This window comes from Meleagris gallopavo, chromosome 1 (genome assembly GCF_000146605.3).
Source record: "Meleagris gallopavo isolate NT-WF06-2002-E0010 breed Aviagen turkey brand Nicholas breeding stock chromosome 1, Turkey_5.1, whole genome shotgun sequence".
NCBI lineage: Eukaryota > Metazoa > Chordata > Aves > Galliformes > Phasianidae > Meleagris > Meleagris gallopavo.
In genome coordinates this window covers 45,389,868-45,416,032 of record NC_015011.2, presented here as the reverse complement: position 1 = coordinate 45,416,032, position 26,165 = coordinate 45,389,868, and the positions used below count along the sequence as shown (strand labels likewise).

The window sequence follows — 26,165 nt, the reverse complement described above, 5'->3', positions numbered from 1 at the left end:
ATCGTGGAAAGTAGCAGCATTAACAATGCTTTTTACTTGCTAGCTTCAGATTATTTTCTTTAAACTGCAGCATTTAATTTTAAAGTATGAAGTAAAGTGAAAATATTGTTTGCCAATGACTGTTAAACACTGTATTAGAAGCTGAAGAAAATATACTGTAATTCAAGATTTATTATCTTGGGTTCCGAAGGTCATAATATTAAAGAATGAAACCAGTGTTACTAAATAAAAAATAGCTAGAAAATTGCTTCCATAAAGGATGCAGTCGACTTCAAATTTAGTCAGAAAAAGAATTGAAGGTACTCTTTCTTTGATATCCAGTTTCCATTTGTTTGTTTGTGTGTTCTGATAGATTATCAGTCACATTTTTCTGCTCGGAAACAAAAAATCTCCTTTACTATTTTGTGAGCCGTTCATAAGATGGGAAACTGGATAGGAAGCAGGGTCTACAATGAAGCTTACTCTAAAATAATTCTGAAATACAGTAAGATAACAAAAATAAAACATTAATTTTTATATGAATAGTTCATGTAAAAATGTAACTGGCAAATGAGAAGAAAAATCGGCCAAATTGTAAAGGACAGAGTTAGTGTTTCTTGAAAGGATGTGATTAGTTCTTACTAATCTTACATTTATATGAAGCTAGGCTAACTGACCTAAAGTCAGTGAATATATACTTGTGAAAAAATTAGTGCGAAAGGAAATCATGAGAGCAGTGTAATTACGAGAATAATACTGGGAGAACAGCTCTAATTGAAATGACAGAACAGTTATTAGTCTTTGAGAATTGCCCTATATAAAGTTCATGACTGATATAATGATGAATGTGTAAAATAACTTTTATAAATAAATTATATTGATATCAACATAACTTTTACTATGCTAAGGTCTTTCAAAAATAATTTGTCTCCTGTAAAGTTTGATTACACTTGTTGCAGTGATCTTTCAGTGAATTATACATTGAATTTCTGACATTTCTTTACTTGCCAAACTGAAACAAAACAAAACAAAACTTTAAATTGTGCTTTATTTGCAGCATCTGGCGTGGACCAAATATAAACTGCACAGACAGTTCAGGTTATACTGCTTTACATCATGCAGCTTTGAATGGACACAAGTAAGTACCTCATGTTTAGTTCTTATTTATGAGAATTGTATTTAACTTTGTGCTTTAGCATATGTAGCATAGCACTGAGGTACTCACTGAACTGATTATTTTAGTGATATAAGAATTTTTGACACTGTCATTTATATTACCGTGTAGTAATTGAAAATGAGAAATGCAGTTCAGAAGTTACAGGTTCTATACTGATTCTTCCAAATTCATTTTTGCATCTATTTCTTATTGTTACTGCTTGCAACAGAAAAATTTGTAGTATACTTGTGTGCATGTATGTGCACATATATAGTGCATTGGATGTTTAATAGATGTACAAAACAAGAACAGTATAGGATAATCATTATCAAAGTAAAAGTAGAATGATAAGAATGCTCACTAGTTGCACACTTAAAAACAGAAAAAAAGATTTCCATCTCATTTTATGTGACTGTAATTTTTACTAAGTTAACACATGCATTCCTCCACAAGCATGGGGAAAACCTGCAAAATTCACGATGAAGGCTACTGCACAGGCAGTCTGTTCTGTGTTGCCTCTGTTTTTATATGTTGCCCCTTAATCCATGTTACCACTGTATCATGCTGCCAACTGCATGCTGTTATTAAGACAGATCAAGAATAATTTTTGAGGTCTATATTGTTCTTGGATGGACCCCACTATCTCAAAGGTGAGAGCTGCCCCACTTATTGTGTTCAACCGTTCTGTTTCTAAATTGGGGTTGAAGAGAAGTCACTGAAGAAAATTTTGACATAAAGCTGTGGGAGATCAGAACTCAACTGAAATTGAGAATGATTTGCAGTAACTTTAAAGTGACTTTGGACACACAGATCTTTAAGATAATACAAATCTTTAATAATTATATGTTTAATATATTTATTTCACAAATTTCTCATTCTTGCTTGGAAAAATTAAAACTTTAGGATGTGTTTTAATTGTGTTCTGGAGACCTACTTATTTTCTGAAGAGTTATCTTTTGGAGAATATATGATATTCTCTTTCTGAATAAATAAACAACATTAAAATACTGTTTAACTAGGTATTATACATTTTCCAAAACTTAGTTCTGTAGCAAGATTTAGAATCACCCATTAGCATATTTTAACTCCTAAATCCTTACTATGAGCGATATGAGTTCTTACTATTCCTTACTATAGGCTGTAAATACTTACTATGAAATATTAAGCTTTATCTTTTTTCAACAAGGGAGAAATCAGTATCTTCTCTTTTATTAATTGTTTTCTGGCATTTCCACTGTTTTGAATGTCAAAGGGCCCACATCCTAGCTCACAAAAATTACTCAGGTTTTAAACAGACTAAAACTACTTTTAGTACAAACTAATAATTATCCAGCAAAGTAAAAATATTGTTGTATAAAGCTGAATCCATTGTGTATTTCAAGTGAGTCCTAGCAGCATGAAGAATTAAATTTCAGAACACTCAAAACTGAAATGGTGTTTTCAGACACAATATTGACCTGCTGAAGTCAGAGGGAAGTTCGAGATGTGGACTTGTGGCCTCTGGCTGCTATAACCCTTTACACTCACAGCAGGGTAAGGAGCAGCTCCTGACACAATCTTTCAAGCTCAGCTTATTAAAGTAATCTGAAGTACATTGTGACATGCTTAATGACAAACTACATTGACCCTTCTATAATGGTAGCATCATCAGCAACAGAATTGGACGGTCATTGATATTCATAATTTCATTAGACATCACAAATAACAAATAGCTCTACACTCTATTTTGGATTAGAAACTTGATATTCAAATCCAATATTGAGTACAATCTTTTGGCAGGATCCTTTATACACAGGAGAGATTCTTGTGCAATGAAAACTTTTGAGGTTTTAGTTTTTCACACTTTACACTAAGATGAACTTGAGGGATTTAAAAGTTTTTCATGAAAAGTGAGAGCATAAGACACCATGACCTAGCCAGTTATTTATGGCTGGGGCACTTGCTGGACACCAGCATTTAAGTTCCTACTTATTCCTTGTATGTGATGAATTCCTTCCTCATTGGTTACTCTGGGATAGTTCTCTTTCCTATTGAAGTTATGTAGGTAATTAAGTCATAATTGGGGCAGGAATTCAAATTTTGATCTCCCCTAAGTAATTTTACTTAGCTCAGTAATTTTACTGGGCTAAGGACTCAATTTTTTGCTCTCTCAAACTTATTTCCACAGAACTGAGAAGTTCCTGTGAAGCACTGAAAAAGACCAACACTAGAAAAATTTGGAAGGTCAGGGCGTTCATAAAGGTTGAAGGAGACCTATGAACTATTTTGTAAATTGACAGGGGACTAAAATCTAAGCTTTCCTCATTCCAAGTTGGTGTCCACTATTCAGTCAACTACACTTCAGCACAGTTCATCTTGTGTTTACTGTATTTACATTTCTTTAAAACAATTATACATTATATACATTATCTATCTGAAGAAAATTTTGAACTACTTCTCCCAATAGTTACTGTATATTGTTGTTATCTATAGATTTCAGTTATGGAGTGTTGTTTTTTTTTCTGTTTCGTCAGTTGTTTGTTGTTGTTGTTGTTGTTTTGTTTTGGGGTTTTTTTTGTGTGTGTGTGTATCTGTTTTTCCCCCATTTATTTCAATTTTATTTTATTTTTTGTTAAGTGTGTGCCTTTCAAATCACTTTGTAGCTCTGGCCTTCATTAGACTTCCTATTGAAAGACAAACCGTTGTGACATGAAAAGTCTTTCAAACCTAATTTGCACTAAAAAATCTCTCTGAGTAGTCCCTTCTGGAACTTTTCATGTAGCAAGTCTTTCAGTAGTGGATTTACTCTTTTGTGATTGTTTCCATGCTTTCTGATTTTGCCAGGAGTACACAAAATTCAACTTATAGTCTCCCTCAAGACTTAGGTGTGGTGACTTATTTGGGAAATGACTGTTTCTTTTGACCTGGATGTGCTCACTCCTCTTTGCCATATTTTTTTCTCAATAAGCAATTAGATGAGATTCCATCAAGATTAGGAGACCAATTGCATTGAGACTTACCTTCTACCTTCCTTTGTAGAGAAGGACTTCATCTGTAGTCATAACATAGGCTGCATATTTCAGCTGTGTTTTGCTACCTATTTAAGGCTTAGAAATGATTGATCTTTATTTTTATAATCGTTTCACTTGAATAACATTCTTTTTTTTTCTTTCTTTTTGTTAATATGCATGCTTATATAAAAATGTAGCAAAGTAAGCTTCCCATCAATTTTTAGATTTACCTCCTGTTTTCCAGGGATATAGTTCTCAAATTACTTCAGTATGAAGCATCAACTAATGTGGCAGATAATAAAGGTTATTTTCCTATTCACTTGGCTGCTTGGAGAGGAGATGTAGACATTGTGAAGATTCTCATCCATCATGGGCCATCTCACTCCAGAGTGAATGAACAGGTAAAGTGATTAATAATACTTGTGTATATCACGAGGAAAGGACAGCACATACTCTTTACATCTTTCATATTTATAGTTAAATCGGAAAAAATAAAAAGATCTGTTTTCCATTGTACCAGTATTTTCTTCTCCAGGACTAATAAGATCTTCTAATATAAGGTATCTTTCTTCTGATTGGATATGGACCTAACAAATATTAGATTTTAATGAGTGTGAAAAATCCTTGTCACAGAATCATAGAATCGCCAAGGTTGAAAAAGACCTCCAAGATCATCTAGTCCAACCGTCCACCTCCCACCAGTGGTTCCCCACTAAACCATGTCCTTTAGTGCAACATCTAAACATTTCTTGAACACCTCCAGGGACAGTGACTCTACCACCTCCCTGGGCAGCCCATTCCAGCACCTGATCACTCTTTAAGAAAAGAAAGTTTTTATAATATCCAATCTGACCCATCTACTTTTCTGAAAAATAACATCAAGACATAATCCAGCTATTGCATTGTAAATGTTAATGTAAATTTACATAAACTTTGTATCTTTTTTTACTTTATTAGATATCATATTCCTGATAAAAATTGTATAAAATTAATAATGATCGTGTGTTGAGTGTACTGTAAATGAACTGATATGCAGAGATAAGTGACAAACCACATGAACTGTATGTGTGCACGTGTATATGCACACACCTGTCTAAAAAAAACAGATTAGCTTGCCTGACAGATACAGTAGAAAAAACATAGTCCTTGTAAAAATAAGGAGAGTATTAACATTGGTAAGGATAGGATAAATAAATACCTTTCTGTTGTCAAACATATGGCATAATTTCTGTTTTCAATCTATATATAAGTTACATTTGTAGGATTAGTATTAAGAAATAGAAAATCTGATGTCCTGTATAATCAGCTGAACTGCCTGAAGACTGGAGGTAGACTATGAAATGTGAGTAGTAATCATAATTCATGTATTTGCAAGGGTAATCAGAAGGTTACTGGAATGCAATTTTAGGAGTCAGCTCCTTTAGATTCAGATCTAAATGTTGGTGTTTATCTGGCCTGCATGTTCATCATTATATTCCATGGAGATCTATCCATGTTATCAGAAGAGTCAACAGGATTACTCTAGTGACCAAAAGTAAGGGCAGAACTCATTTGCCTGAACACAGATATTCACAACCTTCTAAGGCCTTGCAATAGCTGAGAAATTTGCAGAGGCTGAAAGGAATGGGAGAAAATGCCATGAAGTGGCTGCTGGGCACCAGGTAGGATATCCTAGAAAATCAGTGTCCAACTTTTGGCTTTCCTGAGCCACGCTGAGTGAAGAGGAATTGTCTTGAACTACATATGAAATAAATAAGCCACTCCAAAAGTAATGCCTTCCTATTTGTTTCCACACAGAGGAAAATAACACTGCTTGATAGTACAATTTCTCAGCTACAAAAGCTATTTTTAACATGGTTATCACCATTAACTATACATTTTTCTCCAGAGATGAGTAGGAGCATGTATGCCACGCTACTTAAAATCTGCACCAGCAAATGTGACCCCGTTAGTGTTGCCACTCCTGAAATGCACCACCCACTGCCTCATTGTGATCACATCCATTGTTTGGTCTCCATAAATGTTCAGCAAATGTAGATTTATGTCAGTGGGTATCATTTTTTCTGCATGGAAAAATTCAGTGACACACCTTCATTTCATACCCACTTCCTTGTCAGATGCCGTTCTGTCAGACTGCCCCTCTGCTGCTGTCTGTCACACAGCAACAAAATGTAATGGTGGGAAAGTGCAACCTCTACTGCCGTACCACCACCATCTACCTCTGATGTCATGGGCCAACATAATAAAATGGCATTACTTTTGGAGCAGGCCTTGTATGTAACACGGTTAATGTATATCATCAACAAAACTTACTTTATGAAATTTTTTAATATTTGTAACTAAGACATAAAAAAGAAAGTATCAAAGACATAAAGTAATGAGATATTTGACCTTGTTTTTGTGAAACTAATGCATCAGTGTTTGGTTTGATGGCAGTGGTTCAGATTCCTAGTGAGTTCTCTATGTGCTCATCAAAGATTTGTGATGAAATTTTATTTTTGCTGTGCTTCACCCTTGACAATAGATAAAAATATACATGGCCACAAGGCAATAGCATGAATAAGACATGATTGTGAAATGAGGGTTATTTCTCTCTGGTAAGAGAGATCTTATAAAAGTCTGGTAAAGAGAAGTTTTTGAGTTCAATATCTGATTGCTATTTGATATATTCTATTTGAAAATTTGCAGATAATGTATTTATATCGACTGAGAATGGAGTTGCAAATATACCAAAAAGTTGATTTTTTGGGGTCAATTTTGAGTCCTCTTCTCAAAACAGAAAGCACAGCTGCATTTTTTTTGCCGTTGACAAGACTACGTTTAGCCAGTGTAGTAAAATACATGCAATTACTTGCCATAACTTTAGTTAGCACTGCACTATGCCCTCCCCTTGTCCTGGTCTCAGACCAGACAGTGCCAATTGCACACCAATGTTTGTTGTTGCTGAGAAATGCGTGCACCCCCAGGGCTGGGCCAGGCCGTTCAGTGGGCACAACTGCTGCCATGATGGCTAGAGGTCAGGCCGTGCCAGGCCTACTAGCCCCTTGTAGGCCATGGGTTAGACATAAATGGCAAGGTACAACCTGGCAGATGACAGGCATCTGCACTGTCTCCATTAGTGCGACAGGAAAGCAAACTGAAAAAAAAACAAGAAACTGTAGACTGCAAACACTTCATCACTGTGAGATGCCATCTCTTGAATTATATGTTTGATATTTAGTATTGAACACTAAGCAATTGCAATCGACAGAACAACTATGACTTGAATATCAAGTATTAGTGAAAGAAATAAAGGAAAATAAAATAAAATAATAAAATTCACTGATATCAAGAATTCTGGGAAATGCTGTGAAATCTGGGCTCATCCAAGAAAAAATACGAGGAACAAAACTTGTCATTCTGTGCACTGATTTGCAGTTTTGGAGTTTCTGTAACTTTGTCATTCCTATCAGGTGTTGCATGGAGGATGAATCCAGGTGAATTACAGGATTACTTTTTATCAGTGATACAGTTTTCTTACATTTTATTTCTATGGTAAAATAAAGAAGAGTAACTTCTTGGTTACATGCTGCTCCTTTACTTCAAGAAATTCCTTACACTCTACTAGCAGAAACTGGGAAGCTATTTATGAACTAGGGAGAGAGATTGGAAAATTCAAACCTAATTCCACACGCAACCCAATCCCACACATGTCCAAATTTCTAGAATATTCTTGAGCTTGACTAGCTGTGCTACTCTGTCTGTCTGATTTGATTGCTGGAGCAAGTAAGCAGAGATATAGAATCATAGAATGATGTCTAATTCTATAATCCACTCGGAAAAAGGTCCTCTGATGTTTATGCATTTTACCCAAAAATTTAATAAATAAAAATGTGTAAGCAATCCTCATATGAAATATTGGTTCCTAAGAGTCTTACGAGAATCTCAATCATATTTAACCCTGAAGTTAAACTCACACATACACAGTTGTCCTGACTTAGTAAATGTCCTGTTCTGTTCTAGACAGTGGCTAGCTTTAGTAGGGGACCACTTTTCTGGCACCTAGTATGCTAAATGAGCACTCTTTGAAGGAGATATTATCCACTTCATAGAATGAAGGGAAACCAACTCCGCCCACATATCCTCAAGTAACACCGCAGTGGCATCCTCATTTGGGTAGTTGTATTTTGCATTCTTAATGAGCCTGTGGTTTCTATAACTTTTGCTTACTTGCTAATAGGGTCAATAAGGCATGTGGCTTCTCATAGTAACCACAGCAGTTCTTAGATCTGTGAAACTGAAGCTACAATTTGTCAGAGATCCTGGGCTACTCTGTCTCTTTCTCTGCTTCATTTTCCTTCTTTCTCTCCTGCTTTCATTTTTCTCCTGAATACTGGAGACATGAATAGTCGAGGTGTTTTGTTTGTTTGTTTGTTTCTGATACTTTTTCACCACAACAAATAATATATTCAAATCAGACTTTTTCTGTTTTTTGTTTTTCTGAAGATCACACTAAGAATTCATATGCTTTCAGCTGAGGAAATAAATTTGTTCATTTTGAAAAAAGCTGTTGCAACAAATTTGTAATACATCTTCATTCTTCATTTATTATTAAAATTGTATGTGAAATAAATGTTTCTAAACACTTACGTAAGTGAGATTGAATAAAAGAGAGAAGTAAATTAGAAGCTTATGATACCTAAATGTATATTACATGAACTAATAGTTTTAATGTGGTATACTATAAATTAACTGAAATGCTTTCCAGTCATTTACAATGCAGTTAACTAACATCGTAAGATCATATCCAGCATCTAAAGCTCTGAATGCCCCCTACTGTTCTCATTACATAAAGTTAAAAAAAAAAATTAAAAATTAAAGGGTACAGCAGTTAAGCAACAATTATTTCATGCAGGTGGGGAACATAGATATACAGAAAATGGTTATGGGAAGAATAATCATATCGCTGTTTAGAGCAATCTGAGTTGACGTATGTAAAACATAGCTGACGTAAGTTTTAAATTACAAAACATAGATGAATGAAAAAAAAAAAGTTTAAACTCTATTGATGAAGACTTGAAAATACATAAATTATGAAGTGAACAAAGATCAAGTAAGTAGTAAGAGATCAAAATTTGTTAGTAAATGAATACCAAATGTAATAAAAATGTATGCTGTTAAGACCCAAATTACTTACATGTTTGTTTATAGAAAGTTGTGCAGGTAGCACACAGTCATCAGTAGAAAATCATATAACTGATTAGAAATCCTATTATACAGAGAAGTTATATAAATAACAGACACGTATATCTCAGTATGAAGTGTTCAGTGTATGTGAGAAGAAAATGAGCACACAGTCTCACGCAGAAAGATGAATCATCTTAAGAAGAAATATAACATTCAATATATATTTTAATATATATTCAGAGAATATGAATAGCAAAAGAATTACAAGAAAAAATATGAACGTTTCTGAAACTCTTGGTGTTCTTCTGTTTTGTGAATTTGACTCTTTCTACACATTAGACATTTCACTTACATTTATATATTTAATGTGCCATGAAATTTTTCAGTGCATCAATTCACGATCGTCATAAACAACACACATTTCCATAATGCTGTTTGACGTGTCTTCTGAGATGTGAAGGAAAAGAGTTCAGGATGTATTAATAATATTTAGATATTTAACGTATTTACTGACTTAGCCAAATTGTCAAAATGAAGCATTGGCATTATATTCTTATCTTAATAGTAGCGACTTCTAGAAGTACAAAATCGGTTCCAAAATAGCCTGAAAAATAATTGTTCCTTGTCTGCCTTTGATTTTCCCCCCTGCTTTATTTACAGAATATGCAGATGAATTATGGAATTTCTTTCACAACTATTATACTCCTGAATTTTAAAATAATAGTGCAGAGGAAATTTGATTTGGTTTGATTGCAACAACAAATTTGAAGAAACTTTCATTCAAAGGAATCAACTATTAACTATTAAAAATTTAAGAAATACTTCTAAACTTTATTTACACGTGGTAAGGCCAAACTTCAATGGAAGGTCATTTCACTTGGTTTTGACTCACAATGAATAACTTGCAACAAGACTTTTGCTGATAACTTCTAAGATTATATTTTTGAAAATCTTACTATCCAAATGCAAGTGTTCTCTAACAATTCTTATCTATATGAGAAAAATATAGATGCCATTTTTTCAGAGTTCATATTTTCATAAAGCTATTTGTTAGAACATGTTCATTAGGGATTACAATGCAGAGGCTTAAACAGCACTGAGAAGGGAAAAGTAGAAATGCATGTGAGCAGCATGCAGTAAAGCATTTCAGGATCTCTGCATCAATTTGTAGATTTAAAGAGAAAAGTAAAGAAACACGGTAGTTCTACAGGGAGAAGGAATTGTCCAAGTCCAACTATTTTATTTATTTCTCCTCTTAAAACTGATACCTAGTTTAAGCACTAATAGATTTACTCCATTTATTCTGCAAATTACTGTAAAAATTCGGAGTGTGAATTAAGCTATACATCTAATTTCTCTGTGAAACCATTTCCATTGAATATGTAAGTGCAGTAACTGCTGGCAGAAATTACAATAATTGGCCATTTTATGTGCGATTATCTGTTGATCTATACATTTCTGTCTATGAAATGTTGAAAATCTGTGCTTTTATAAATAGTTTCTAATGAATTCTACAAATAAATAAATAACTACAAATATAATACAAATAAAAAAATTCTACAAATAAATAAATAATAAACTATGCCTATGATTTGAGGGTATATCACTGTACTAAAAAAATTCTTCCCCAATCTTAGGCAAAACATAACCACGTGGTGCTGCAATTGTAGATATTTTTACCGAAATTTACAGTTGGTGTAACAGAAGAAAGACAGTGTGGGGGTCTGAATAAAGCACACATTCAAATACTTGTTAGCCATCGAGTCCTTTCTACCTCTCACTTTCTGCCTTGTTCTTACTTTCCAACTTCTGTCTTGCAACATAGCAGGAAATGCATTCCAGTTATAGGCATCCTCAACTTGTGTGGTGGTGCATTTACCTCAAGAGCTTGTCTGCAGTATTAATTTATCAGAATGTATTGATCTACGTTTTCTCTCTCTTGGGTTCATCTGAGTCATTTTAAATCAAGATGAGATGAAAACAACAGTAATGTTAAAATAAAACAGGATGTTTAGTTCTTGATTATAAAATTAAGAACACTGTTATCAGAAACAATATTTTCTAGGTAGTACTATACAGGGATTTTACCATCCTAGCTAGCATCTGTTTAAAAGTTTTAAAGGTTTAAAAGGTTTGTTTAAAAACCCTCATTTTTTTGATGCTCTCATATTTTTTGTCTTTCAAAAGACAAATCTTTTTTTTTTCTACTTTCTCCTGTCTGTCTCCAGAACTTTTATCAGTTGTTTCCTTTAAATATACAGTCTGTATGTTCAGACCTAACTCTTCTGCTTTCTTCAGAACAACATTTTTATACTTCCTTAGTATCTTTTTTTGACTTTGCATTAAATATGTAGTTCTTTATATGGTGTGATGGCTTTTACAACATTTTCAACTGTCACAAAATTTTATAAATCATCTATCAGGAGAAGCAGTCAATGTGCATAGTTTATAGCGTCTAGACTATTTTAAGTCTTCACAGAGACAACGTAAGATATATTAATAATATAGATGGCATACAGAATTCAGAGAGCTCTATAAATTATTTCCTTCCTGTCTGCCTAAAGTTATTCATCTGTTTTGTATTGCAAGCATACAGACAGAAGTGGAAGAAAGCAATTAAAGAATATACTGCTTATTCTCAATATTTATTTATTATTAAGATTATTAAATAGTTTGGGGAAAAAAACTTGGGATGGGGTTGTTTATAAAGCAAAAAAATATACAATCCATAGGATACAAATACTCATATGCCTCATAATGTGATAGAAAAAGTCTTCCTAATATCTATACTAGCTATTTTACCTTCTTCGGAGTTTTGATTATTGTCTTGATGCTAACTTTTTTAGTGCTATGTGAAGGTAGTGTGTACCTGATACACTTTCATTGTGCAGTTTTACTCTGTATTTTCAGAACTGTAATAGAAAACTTTGATGGCTTAAAAACAACTGTACTGAGAGGAGAGACTTAAGTGTCAGAGTATTTCTAAATGAAGGACTCAGCTGTGGTTTCGGGAACAGTTGAATTAAGAAGGGTTACAGATTTTGGCATATCTTCATGAGCAACATATATTTTAGGACATGTTAAAAATGTATTGGTAACAATGCAGACACGGGGATCAAATCTGCTTGAGACCCACAAGGCTGATGTATTTATGTATTATTCGTAAAATTTTACTGGAGTCATTCTGAAGCATTTAGCATGTATTACCATACATTGTATTGCAAACCCTGCCTAGGTAGTTATCTCACGGAAGCAATTTATACAAGCAGAGCAGTTCCATTGTGTGACTAAACACAAACTTCTTTTTTAACAGAACAATGAAAATGAAACAGCATTGCATTGTGCAGCTCAGTACGGTCATTCAGAAGTAGTTGCTGTTCTGTTGGAAGAGCTAACAGACCCTACAATAAGGAACAACAAATTAGAAACACCTCTGGATCTGGCAGCACTTTATGGACGTCTGCGTGTTGTAAAAATGATCATAAAAGCATATCCAAACCTGATGAACTGTAATACAAGAAAACACACGCCTTTGCATCTTGCTGCACGAAATGGCCACAAAGCTGTTGTGCAGGTGCTTCTGGAGGCTGGAATGGATGTCAGCTGCCAAGTTAGTGCACAAATTCTTTCTTCCTTTCCTCCTTTCTTCCTATCTTTATTTACTTTCTTGTTATCTTTATTAATCTTTATCTTTAGAACATAATTCATTTTTTTAATATATATACACTTGCATTTTCTGTAATAAATGCTACAGGATAATATATAATACTGATTTAGTTTTTACAAACCAATTATATGTTCTCAAGAAAAATCCTTATTTCCAAAGCTGAGTGTATATTTTAACGTTGCCTTGAGGCATACAAATTTAGATACTCAAAACTGTATCATTTATATAAACAAATATATGTATTACACTGTTGGCTTTAATGATACAAAGCTGGCTTGCAAAATCTGTGACTCTTAGTGTAATTGGTCATGGTAACCTGAAGTAATGTTTGAATGAGAACTCGTTTTCCCAGGGCTAACCCATTCTAAAACAAGTCCAGTAAGTGATAACATTTTTTCTAAATACTTTGTTGTATAAATGTAAAAGAAAATTGAAGTCAGTGCTCTCTTTCAGCTGTTGAGTCCAGTATACTATCTGTTCAGTACACAATTCAAAATAATGGTGTTAAAGGGGAAACTTTAAATAGAAGTGGCATACATGAGAACACAGACAAGGTCTGAGTCTGAATCATATCCTTTGAATTAAGGTGGCTTTTGCTTTCTATCTATGTTCAAATTAAAACAATCATATAAATATAATTGCATCTATTTTAGAGCCACATCCTGGCATTCTTTATGAATAGGCAATCTAATAATTCTTGTGACCTTTACCTAAACTTTGGCTAAGTTTATAGCCATTTTAAGCTTCAAGCATATTTAACCTGAAACCTTTGTACACTAAGATTGTACTTTTGCTACTCCTGAACTTTATATCAAGGCACTTTTTCAGCTTTTAAGGAAAAGAAAGTGATAATTAAAAGATAAGTAAATACATAAATGAAAACAGATGACAACAAACAAAACAGAAAATATTAACATAGCTTAAGGCTGAAGATGGATATTCACAAATGTCTTCAAAATGAAAATGTGATAAAATTATTTTGCTACTTTCATTAGTGTTACTATATTGAATGTTTACATTGTTAGTTGCTTCAAACTAAAGCACTTTTTTGGTGCTTTGCTTACTTGTGTATTTGCCTACCATTATGCTTACATCTAGGACTTTATTAAATTTATTTTTAATTTTCTTTAGAAAATGATACACTTGAAAAGGCTAAAAGAAGCAGCTTTTTTTGTTTCAGCTGACCTTTATTATCACTACATCTTAATACAAGAGTTTAATGCAAAAACTACACATAATCGAATTCCTCAATATAGTTTTGTGGGTGTATAAATTATTCTCTATGTGAGACAAAATGAATGGGGAAGAAGGCAAAAGGAAATTGTAGTGATGCCTGAATTGATGCTTAATAAATATAATAATTGAAAAAAATTAGTCTCTCTCGTGGCAGCTTACAAAGCAATGGTTACAAGAGGGTTGAATATTGTACAGTGCTTTTATGAGAAGTGTCTTCCTCTTACATAATCTAGATAATTTTAGCACTACTGTGAATTCTTCTAAGCCATTTCTATCTACAGTTATACCAGCTTTTTTTTACTGAATCCTGGGATTTTTTTTTATTTAATTATTTATGGTGACATTCCTAATTTGTTTAAGTTATATTCCAATTTTTCTCTGTTATTTTTAGTCAGGGGTATTTTTATTTTAATTTTTGCACTGGAGAATCTTGTTTCTTTTGTGTTTGACCTACTTGCCATAAGGGAGTATAATTTATTCATTTTTTTAGAAAATATATCAATTTTCTCCATCTATGTTTCTTTCATTCTGCATCTTAGTGTATTGGCAAGTTGGTTCTGCGCATATCATTAACTTCTGTAACCTCCGAAAACTTCTTTGTTGATGATTTCTGGCAGCTCATTAAAATGAGCAGAGCAAACAGTATCAGCATGTTACTTAAAACTGAACTCAGCTGTTTTAATATTCATTAAATTGCTCTGCATCAATGATTGAGAAAGAATAATATACAAAGTATAATCTCGAGTGGTAAATAAAATTGTGCACATTAAATACATTCAGCTTATCAGCAGTAAAGAGGTACCAGAATGTAGAGAGACAATTATAGAAATAGCCTATCTGCTATCACTCTGTAAATGTAAATATTTATTTGTTTAAATGGGAAGCTTACATTAGCCATCTTATCTTTCTCTCCCTGAGCACTTTTAGTCATGGCAAATATTTGGACTAATAATAGACAGCATTTAATTTTTGATTGAATTAATCACACGTTTTATTCATTTCCCAGGTCTACCCAATATCTTTCTATCTGAAATTATTTAGAAGTGGGCAATAGAAATCTGCTTCATCGCTTTATGCTTTGAAGTTTTCATTTTAATTGAAACGTGAAAAATACACAGGTTTTGGTGAGTGATAGATTTTGGGCCCTCTGTAAAATAAGATACTGCATAGTTCAGTATGTTTCGTGTAAGTAGTAATTTTATGACTGTAAATACTTTCACACCTTGTCCCTCTCTGCCTATCCCACTTTTATTTACCCATGTTTGCCTTCCTTGTCTGACCCAGAAATGACAGCAGTCTCCATTGCTTATCACTGAAGTTCTTCTGCAAAGAGCTGTGGCCTTTTTTGCTGTTACTATGTGTGGAGGGTATTCCATGAATCAATTTGCAAAGCTACCACTCCGTGATTCAGAGCATCCCTGAGACTCATATCAAGCCTATAGTAAACTGCTGATGAATAAGCACTAAACAAGTGACCTAATTACATGCTAGTGCATATTTACATAATTAAAAAACAAACAAAAATTATAATAAAACCCTTGATGCTTTACATGAGTTTGCAAATTGTACACCAAGTTGATCTGTATATACTGTTGTTCCTACTCAAAATGTCCTTCTATCCTTTCTTGTTTGGTATGCCCAGCTGTGACACTGTGCCCGTATTTAGCTATAAACTACTTGGGGCAGAGACTGTTTTGTCACAGAAAACTTAAGACAGGAAATCAATATGTAATACATTGGCGTAAACTCATGCAGACTTTAGTTCACTGGAATCATGAAAATATATTTCATGCATCAAGGGTCAGTGTAGAAGAATTTCCAGATAGTTAGATTTCAAGTTATATGATCTAAGGCAATGAAAACTTCATGAAGTGAAGCAGAGAATACTGTTTACAAATTTTAAGTTTACTTGCTGTAATATAGACAACAAGAATGCATTAGCACATACGTACACCATTATAAGAGAAAAAGATCTATACTTAAAATCCCTAGTGCATCTCATGTAACAGTAGATAAATTATTTGCCTACATTTTAATACTTTCAATTTGTGTAATGTGCTCTACTGCTACTGGAAAAAAAAACTAATTTCTCTCTTCAAGTTGTATTCCACCTGGACAGTGACAAAGGGATATGTAATTATTCTGCCAGTCGTGTTGGCCCTGTCCATCCTGAGGATCAGCCTTTTCTTTGTGTTAAAATGAACTTTGGTAACGGAGTGCTCTGGTAATAAGAACATTTCTGCCTTCTGGACAGTTTTTTTTTGGGTCAAGAAGGATCTGATTCACTCATTAGGTATTCTCTATTACCATGAAATCCTGCCTAGAGCTTTTAGGATTTGCGTCAGCATTCATTTTTGTAACATCTCATGCAGGATTACACATCTTACAAATATACTTCATGTATATCTTCATGTTCCAGAATGATTTTTTTTTTAAATTTATTGGTAATATTTCTCTTCTGGTTTAGAAAATCACCTCTGCAGTGGACAGCTCAGTCCACTGCTTATATAGGGTGCATTTCAAATTCCTTATTCCAGTAGATTGCTTGTAATCTATACCTCTTTTCTGGAAAATGGCATTAATTAGCAGTGTCTGATAGCTTGGAGTTGTAAAGCAAAGACTGCCCTGTAACTCATGCAGTGCCAGAATACTTGCAAAGTGTTTCAGGATTGTGTTTTGATATTACAGGAAATACCACCATGGAATACCCCAAGAAAGTGCAAAATGAAAAAAGAGTCACTTGGCTTTGTATTTTTCTCCCAATTTTATGAATTAAATTTGTAAGCGGTTTAGTTTCTCTACTGCATCTATGTATAACAGAGCTTTGGTTCATGGTTAGAGAACAATAAATCTTTCAACTCTCATGTTGCTTGTTTAACCCTCAAAAAGAAATTTCCTCTTATGTTAATCTTCATTTTAGTTCTTACAAGATACATGCTTTGGCCAACTGTTACTTGCCTTTCCTCCAGTCTCTCAGATTTGGGGACTTTTGATCAATAGAAAAGGCTGCTGCCAGTTCTGACTACAGCAGGATCTTTTCCACCTCTTAGCTGAGGAATGAGTCTAAGGATCAGTCTGCTTCCTTGTCCTCAAGTCTATTGATTTGGCATACAGGAGCACTAATTCTTCTCAGTCTCAAATCACCCCAGTGCAATGGATTCAAGATAGATGTTATCACTAAAGTGTGTTGACTTTCTCCACCGAAAAATATTTCTTATTATTTTTAATACAGAAATACCTCTGCATTTTCAGCCAAGGTACATCTGTTTTCCGCATCGGCACTTCATCATCTGTAGAACCGAACCTCTGTGAACTGCATTACTGGCATATGCATCAGTGTAATTACAGAATTGCAGAATGGCTGAGATTGGAAGGAATCTCTGGAGTTCATCTGGTACAGTGCTCAAGCAAGAACCCAGAGCAGGTTGCCCATGACCACGATCAGCCAGCTTTAGAATAGCTTAAAGAAGGAAGATTCCACAGCCTTTCAGGGAAACCCGTGACAGAGCTAAGTCAACCTCATAATAAAGAGTTCCCTATGTTCAAACAGAATCTCCTATATTTCAGTTTATGCTTGTTGCCTCTTGTCCTTGCACTGGGCACCAATGGGAAGAGCCTGACGCTGTCTTCTTTCCACTCTTCCCTCAGGTATCTCCTAACGTTTTGTTTCAGAGTTAAAATACTTTTTGTCAGGTATATATAGACATTCATAAGAATTCCCCTGAGTCTTCTCTTCTCTAGGCTGAACAGTTCCACCTCTCCTAGCTTTTCATCACAAGAGAGATGCTCCAGTCTCTTGATAATCTTAGTGATCCCTAACAGTACTCTATCTGGTGGCTCCAGGAGAGCTTGTACTGACAGTGAACTCTGTGTTAACAGTACTAGATCCAATCAATAGTCTTGAGGTTTATTAATGTCAGCAAGTAGCCAATCTAAGGGAAATGCCATACCAACATAAACTCTGAAGAGAGAGAACAATATGCTGTGTCAAAGCATTTTGTGAGATTGCTCATGTGTTTTTCAGTAATCAGGCCTTTAGATTTCAATGCCTTTTATGAGAACTGTTTCCACGCCCGGTTATTTCTGAGCTGCAACTTGCACTCTGCATTTACCTTTGTGGTTGCACTATGTCATTGTAGGTTCATCTGGTGTTAAGGTTTGTCAGTTAATGGAAAACTTCTCTAGATACTTTTAAGTAAAGTATTTTGAAACTGTTTCTAAATAAAACTGAATACTTAATTTTCTTGTTCAGAATAAGTCTGTGAATATCCATTTGGATTTTTTGAAGTTTGAAAGATCAAAAATTGTTTTGAGGATGTATTTCATATGTATATTCTCTTATTTACTTCATTTTTCTCTCCATCTTACTGTTATACCTGACGTACTATATAATGTTTTTCATACTCTGCTTTGTGCATCAATGCACCAAGTATGAAGAAAGATAAAAAGTTGAGTGTTCCTATTAAGGGCATCGAAATTGTTTTCAGGTGCAATTGTTCAAACATGCTTATTCTGCAGTCACATGAAACTTCAAGATTACTGATTACTTCTAAATATCCTGTCTTTGCATCTCTGTAACACTGCATTCTGATACAGCTAATAAATAATGGACTACTATTTTGTTTCAGAGTTAAAATACCTTTAGTCTTCGAAGTCTTTCCATCACAGCAAAAATGGCATGGATGTGTTTGGATAGAAATGTAACAAAACCAAATAATACAACCAGCCAAACCTTTAACAGTTGATCGTGATTCAAAAACACTCAAAATCTACTTTTCTCTCTGAAAAAATAGACGAGCTGGAGATTCAGTGCGATCTAATAGTATGTTAGCTATTGTTAATGCTATTCTCAATCTATAGCTAATGCTACAGATTCTTGAGTAACAGCCAGGAATATAAATAGTAGGAAAGATAATTTGTTTAGTTTCTTTTCAGAAATGTGAATTTTATTTGAACAAAATTTCCGTTCACAAATAATTTTGTGTAAGAGAATTCCGCAAAATCAGGTTCACAGTTACCTAAGGCAGGATTCAAATGATCTAAACAGACATCTAATACTGTTGGAGATGTCATAAGTTACCACAGACATCTGCATGGAGCAGATATGATGCACATTAAATGGGAGCATCGACTGGAACATCAACTGGAGGCCAGGTGGGATATCCCAGGGTAGTTCTACCATACAACTGAATTGACAATCAAGGGCATAATCCAGTTACAGATTAAAGTACTTAATTGTAGCTATGTACGTGTAAATTGTCTCTGCTGAACAGCTATGTTCCACTGAATGTATTAACTAGATTTTCACTGCTTGTAATAAGAGTTTAGAAATTTTGGATAAGTGTAGTTTCATTTGTTTCACAAATTTATAATATCCCTATTATATTTCCTTATCTAGTTATTAGCGTTTATGGTAGAACTGACAGAATTTACATTGTCATTTTGAATAAAAAATTATCTTAGGATAGTATTTTTTCTTGCCCATTCAATATTTTTTACATGTAGATAAAATAGAGGGAAAAATAGATACTTTATTCCTAAATGTATTGTTTTCAAAAAGATTCCTTGGTATTTTAGCTTTGTATTTTAATTGTCAAAATATTTTTGTTCTTCTAGACAGAAAAAGGGAGTGCACTACATGAAGCAGCCCTGTTTGGAAAGGTGGAAGTGGCACGCATTTTGCTTGAAACAGGTAAATTTAACTTACAGGAAACACCAAATACTCTTAATATTCCTAACCTGGTGTTTACATCCTTAAATCTTGTTTATACAAATTACTGCTTTATTTCTCAGCCTTTATGTATCTAATTACATGACTTCTCACTGAGCTAATGTTCCTTTAGAATAAGAAGATAATATACACAACGGGAAGAAAATCAATGTTTTTACTAAGACAAAGAAATTCCTTACATGACTTAGAGTATGCCACTGTATTCTGAGTGTTCTGAAAATAAAATGACTACATAATTTTTTTAATTTACTCTGAAAGGCAGCCAAGTATATTTAGATTTAGCTAGGAAATAAAAGATGTTACTGCTGTATTTCTTTTTTTTCTGTTCCATTTATTGGAGCTTGTAGTGGTCTACATGACTTGAAGATTATACAGCAGTGTAGTCGACTGAGTGTAGTATCGGAGTGGACCTAAAATGTCTGTTGGCTTTGCTCTCTTACCTGTTCTATAACCACTGTGAAGGAAGTTTGTCATCCTTCTGGGATGACAGTTACTACATTGGGGATTCCATATACTTTAACTCTTATTTGAGTTAAATTGATCATTTAGACAACTGTGTTCCCAGATAAATGAGAAGACCAATAAAATGTGAATATTCACAGACAACTCTTCTGAGATGCATGAACTTCTGTTGTAGTGAGGGATCTTACTGATTTTTATTGTCAGTGCTTGCGGGGTTATGCAATGCAAAAGAAGAAATGCCATGCTCAGAGCTCTTTTACTGAATCCCAGCTAGTGCATATCTACCTGATCTGAGATCTATGTTTGGAAAAAAAAGTTTTTCCAAGATGTTTTTCTGTTTGGATAACTGAAAAAAAAGGCAAAAACCAATCTGCACCTGCCCTCAAAAAGGCAGTCTTTTTATATTAATTCACACAAAAGAGGAAGGAATGGAGAATATCTCAGAAAAAGGGAAGCTTTATACCACAGATAAATAATACCTCTTTTGGAATAGTACATGTTATAGCCTCTACAACTATATAATTTTACAAGGTAGCAGAGTAGAACATTCGCTATTAACTCCTTCAACACCTTCTGGCAATGCTTTCTACCTGATCCCTTTTCATCTAGCAATCTCCTTTTCTTTAATTCTGCTTCAAAGAAGACTCAGATATTATGAACAGCTATTGTAAAGGAGAAGTGTAAGTTGATGTCTCTGGACTCTGAAAATCAGCTTCGATAGCTCAGCAATATCTTGATTTTATTTTCATTGAGAAAACAAATGTCTCTTTCTCATAAATAAATTAGGAAACATTCGATCAGGTCAGGAAACAGCAAGAGCTGCAGTCTTTTCTGTTGAGTAGAGAAATCAATCCCTTCATGCTTCCTCAATATCTTCATAAATCCTGCTGCTTCTGATTTCCTCTATATAGTTTTCTGAGAAGAATCTCATTCCATTTGTTAGGATCTTTCATCCTTCTTCTTCTTATGAAAGTATATCTAAAGTAAAAAATTTCATTCTTACTCTATCAGGCAAACATTCCTAAAGACAAAACAAAGTGGAGGATTCATGCAGCATCATCTACACCACATTCTCAGAAACCTATCTAAGATAAGCCTCAAACTTACATACTGATGCTTATGTTCGTAATTCAAGCCAATTACTTGTTTAACAGTCTGTGAGGAAATGTTCTTACTTTGCATACAGCCCTTATACCACACATGGATATTTCAGTCCTTCCAGGAACTACAAAACAACAAAAATAACTATTTCTGTGTTTCTCCCAACACTCATACTATGCAGTAGAAAATCCCTGGTGAATTACAGCAGACTGGGAAGAGTTAGAATCCAGGCAGGAAAAACAATCTTAGTTTTATAAAATTTATTAAAATATAAAATTGATTCTGTAAAATTTCTTGATTTTGTAAAGAATTGTTTTTAGGATGTCTGTTTCATAGTAACAGTCTGTTATAAATATTCTCAAATTTGGTTTAAGAAGCTTACTTTATATCACCAGGAGCAAGAGAAACATAAAACCAATTCATGTCAGCAGGTGATTTTTAGGCTACTCATGCTTTAAACTGAAATGGATGTTGTACTTCAACTGTAGCACAGCTGATAATCTACTACACTTGTTTAACTGCTTGCATTTGATTTGTCAGATAACTGAGTCTGATATGCCACACTTAGATGTACTTTGGGTTAAAATTTTCACCAGAAATCATTTTCTTTTTCAGGAGTTGATACCAACATAAAAGACAGTTTGGGTAGAACAGTTTTAGATATTCTTAAAGAGCATCCCTCTCAACAATCACTCCAAATTGCTGCTCTGCTTCAAGGTAAGTCATATTCAGTTACATCTGTAGGAACAAATCAGAATAATATGGAGGCATAAGACTTAATATTGCAACTCTACACTGAAAATATTTCATTACACAACAAGAGTTCTTTTTTGAATTGAAAAGAAAATTCTTGTTTGCTAGTTGGACAAAATTAATTGGTTGAATATCCTTCCTTTTTCTGACAGTAGACATTAGTATGGTGTGTCACTTGCAGTTACTTTTTGTACATTCTGCATCGGAAAATAATGTTTCACTGCACTTCTATTCAATTGCGATGGTAAAATAGAATTGAAAGGCTTGATTCATTCATAAATAACAAATGTAACTGAAGAATGATGACAAACTTTCAAAACCTTTTATGGCAAAACCTTTCTCGTTTTCTTTAAAATTAAAAAAAAAACAACACAACAGGCAGTAACTTGTCATTATGGCAGAAACAATTTTTTTTTTGCATGTGTTTATTGTCTTTCTTCAGTTTCATGATATAAAACTCATGAAACTCAATTTTTAACAGTTAGCCATGAGCTAATACATAATAACTAGTGCTACACATATATTTTGTCTTGCATGGAATTCTTATCTTCATTTTCAGAATAGTCTTTCTTTAGCTGTATTTGACTAAGGTGATGACGGCAGGTATCAGCAGTGCATCTACACTTGTACTGATTCTTGTTGTCTTTGAGCCATTTTAATCAGTTTACTACGGATGCTAAGAGTGTACTAGCTCATGCATCAGTCTCCATCGTATCTGCATATCTGCATATCGTAAGAACATCTCCTAGGGAAAATGATAATGTGGCCAGACGGCATGCTTTCTTCAGGTTTTCTTTTCTTTACACACTGCCTAGCTAGCTTCAACAAACTTTTCCAGTGAGGGAGATGGTGGTACAAAAGAAAGAAAGTTTCCACAAGTATAATTAAGATTTTGCAAGGTGGGGAGGAGATATTCTTTTAAGGTACTGATTCATGCTATAGATGAACTGAATTTAGAGCTCACTGTTACTGAAAAGGGTTGTCTAACTCCTTTCCCTCCTTCCTATTTTCTTTTTCCTTTTGTCCCATTTTCTTTTCCTCCTTAAGTACTTCCAGCTATACAGTTCTCTTCCTTATTCCTTGTTTACAGTAGAGTGCAAGTTGATCTGATTCAGTTTATTAACTAATAATATGCAAGGGCTGCTCCAAAAGTAATGTCTCCCATTTTATTATGTCAGCCCATGGTAGAGGTTAAACCTTCCCACCAACATGCCATTACATTTTGTTGCTGTGTGACAGATGGCAACAGAGGGGCAGTCTGACAGAATGGCATCTGATGTGGACGTGGGTATGAAGCAAAGGTGTGTCATTGAATTCCTCCACGCAGAGGAAATGGCACCCACTGACATAAATCTATGTTTGCTGAATGTTTATGGAGACCAAATAGTGGATATGAGCATAATGAGGTGGTGGGTGGTGTGTTACAGCAACACCATCAGAACAACTGTGGAACTGTTGGTCATCTTTTCTGGTGCAGATTTTTAGTAGTGTGACGTGCAGGTTCGTGTTCATTGCTGGTGAAAATGCATAGCTAATGGTGGTGACTGTGTTCAAAAGTAGTGTTTAGTAGCTGAGAATTTGTACTATCAAATAGTGTTACTGTTCTCTTTGTGTGCGTTCTAGTTTCCATGGAAATAAATTGGAGGGATTGCATTCAGAGTGACCTATATAGTTTATTACATATATGTAACAGTATTTAAAATAATATAAATCAGTGTTGTAATTATATAAATATGTCTATTTGCTTTAATGAACCTGCCTCTTATATGATATAGGTCCCAGAGTTAGTTTTATTCCAGGGAAATGGCAGAACTGTTCATCAAAAAGTGGAGAGGAATCAGCAGAAGAGAGCTCTAAATTTGATACAGTTTGATAGTCTCAACCCCACCAATCAACAATTTCTTAAAGTACCCTTGCTCTGTGTCAAATAGTAATATCCACACCCAAGCCCATCTCAAGGTTTTGTCATTTTTGTAGGTCAGTACCTGCTCCTAGTTTTTATCACAAAAAGAAGAAATCTATCAACTTGAAAGCTTCTTTGTGCTTTGACACAATATCTTTTTCACGTGTGCCTTGAAAATATGAAGAAGGCTACTAATACTTTGAGCTTGTAGTAGTATGACTTATAACAAACAGCTATTTATTTTTGCTTGGTCTGCCTTATAATCAGAAGTGACGTGGAAGAATGAAAAATGTTTATAAAAATGTCATTTTGAAACTTGAGAAAACTGAACAAGCCCCTTTTGTAGAGCTTACTGAGATTCTTTTTCATCAGCAAAGGGTTTACTAAACCTTTAACCATCCGTGATAAAGTTTGAACTTTGAGATGAAGTTGAAAAATCAAGAACAAGAATGGCAGGATTCAGTACTAGCACTGATGATGATACAGCAGATCTACCCTGTCTCCAAAAAGCTAGTTGAGTATATTTTTCATTGAAATATGGGCATTTATTTCACTGTAAATGAAAAAATCAGCGAAGCATTGGGAATTTGAGAAACCTTAATGTACTCTAATTGAGTTCAACTTCAGTGGATAATGAATTCCATGCAAAGAAAGGGCAAATGCTGAGGTAGAGTAGGGGCTTCCAAATACATTCCTGCTAAACTTCCTGTGTTCCAATGATTATCTAGGCAAGTTTACATATGTCCTTCATGTAGAATAAAAGGAAAAAGAGATGAAATGAATGGTGTCAGACAATTACTTGCTGAATTTTGTTTCTTTCTATTTTATTTTCTGTATGTATGATTATATGATTCTATGTCAATATAATGTATTGAATTGATTCTTTCACCTTGTTGGCAGGTGAAAGTAAGATTTTATCTTCTGGCATTTTTACTAATTTCTACCATTTTCCCCTTGATATTATTATGAAACCTAGAAATCCAAGTTAAGTCTTAAAGTGTCACTGTACAGTTTATAGTATTAACATACAGCATTATGTTATATTCCTGCTACAAGATATTAGCTTTCAAAATTTAATTCAGAGGCTGAATGATGCATAGATACAGACTGATGAAACAAACCAGGAAGTAATGTGACCAGTATTACTGGTGAGATTGATAGATAGTGTTCAGTGCTATATACAGAGGTGTAGCAAAATTGTAAGAAAAGTGTTCATGGAGAATTATGAGTAGTTTTAAAGAAATTGATGAGAAATTTCTTTGAATGGAAAAAAGTTCTCTAAAAGAAGAAATTAATTTACATCCGTAGAAACAGTTCGTGGAAGTAGCAATATTAAATCTGTTCAACCATCCTGACAAAACTGTAATTGAAGTTCCCGCAGAAGAAAAAAAAATGGTGCTTGAAAAGCCTTCCATTTTCCTGGAGAGTTTGTTTCGTTATCTAATAAATGGCAAATAAATAATGAAACCCCTTTCAAGAGCAACCCAAAACCAAATAACTAAACTATACATTACCTGAACTTTTTTTTTATTACCTGTTAATTACAGACAGATTAGAATGACAGTTAAATTTTAATTCTATGTCTTTCATACATGTTTCATCATTTTCTGTGTCTGGCTCAGGTCTGAACTGAATTGAGCTTAGTTAAAAATACTTATTACAGTATAGATACTTTACATGGTAATGAAGAATTAGTTGTTTTGACATTATATGCTCAAAGATTGGAGAATTAGCACATTCATTTCTTGGATGTAAGGAAACAACAGCATTCAGTGCTGAAGCAGTTAACAGTATTGGCGCTTAAAGCTTTATAATTAGCCATTGAAGATGAAAGGGATGTTGCCAAGGCTAGTAGGCCTAAAATTAAACCGACCAGCTGTGTTTTAGTTTCAGCACATGTGAACGTGACGCAGGTGCACACTATACCATCTTTCAACCCTTTTCCCCAGCCCAGTGTGTTTTCTGTTAGAATCTTGCTCTTTTACTATTTCTGGAAACAGAATTCTTGCTATTATGAAAAA

At 34.1% G+C, this 26,165-nt stretch overlaps 1 protein-coding gene across 1 annotated transcript in view; it reads left to right on the top strand.

Moving 5' to 3' along the window:
* The window catches only part of ANKS1B (ankyrin repeat and sterile alpha motif domain containing 1B), a 407,884-nt gene that overhangs the window by 39,522 nt on the left and 342,197 nt on the right, over positions 1 to 26,165 (top strand). The window contains exons 2-6 of the mRNA XM_031552160.1: positions 1,037 to 1,117; positions 4,370 to 4,526; positions 12,605 to 12,901; positions 19,811 to 19,886; positions 22,104 to 22,205. Coding sequence (XP_031408020.1) covers positions 1,037 to 1,117; positions 4,370 to 4,526; positions 12,605 to 12,901; positions 19,811 to 19,886; positions 22,104 to 22,205 — 713 coding nt within the window. The remainder of the gene's footprint in view (positions 1 to 1,036; positions 1,118 to 4,369; positions 4,527 to 12,604; positions 12,902 to 19,810; positions 19,887 to 22,103; positions 22,206 to 26,165) is intronic.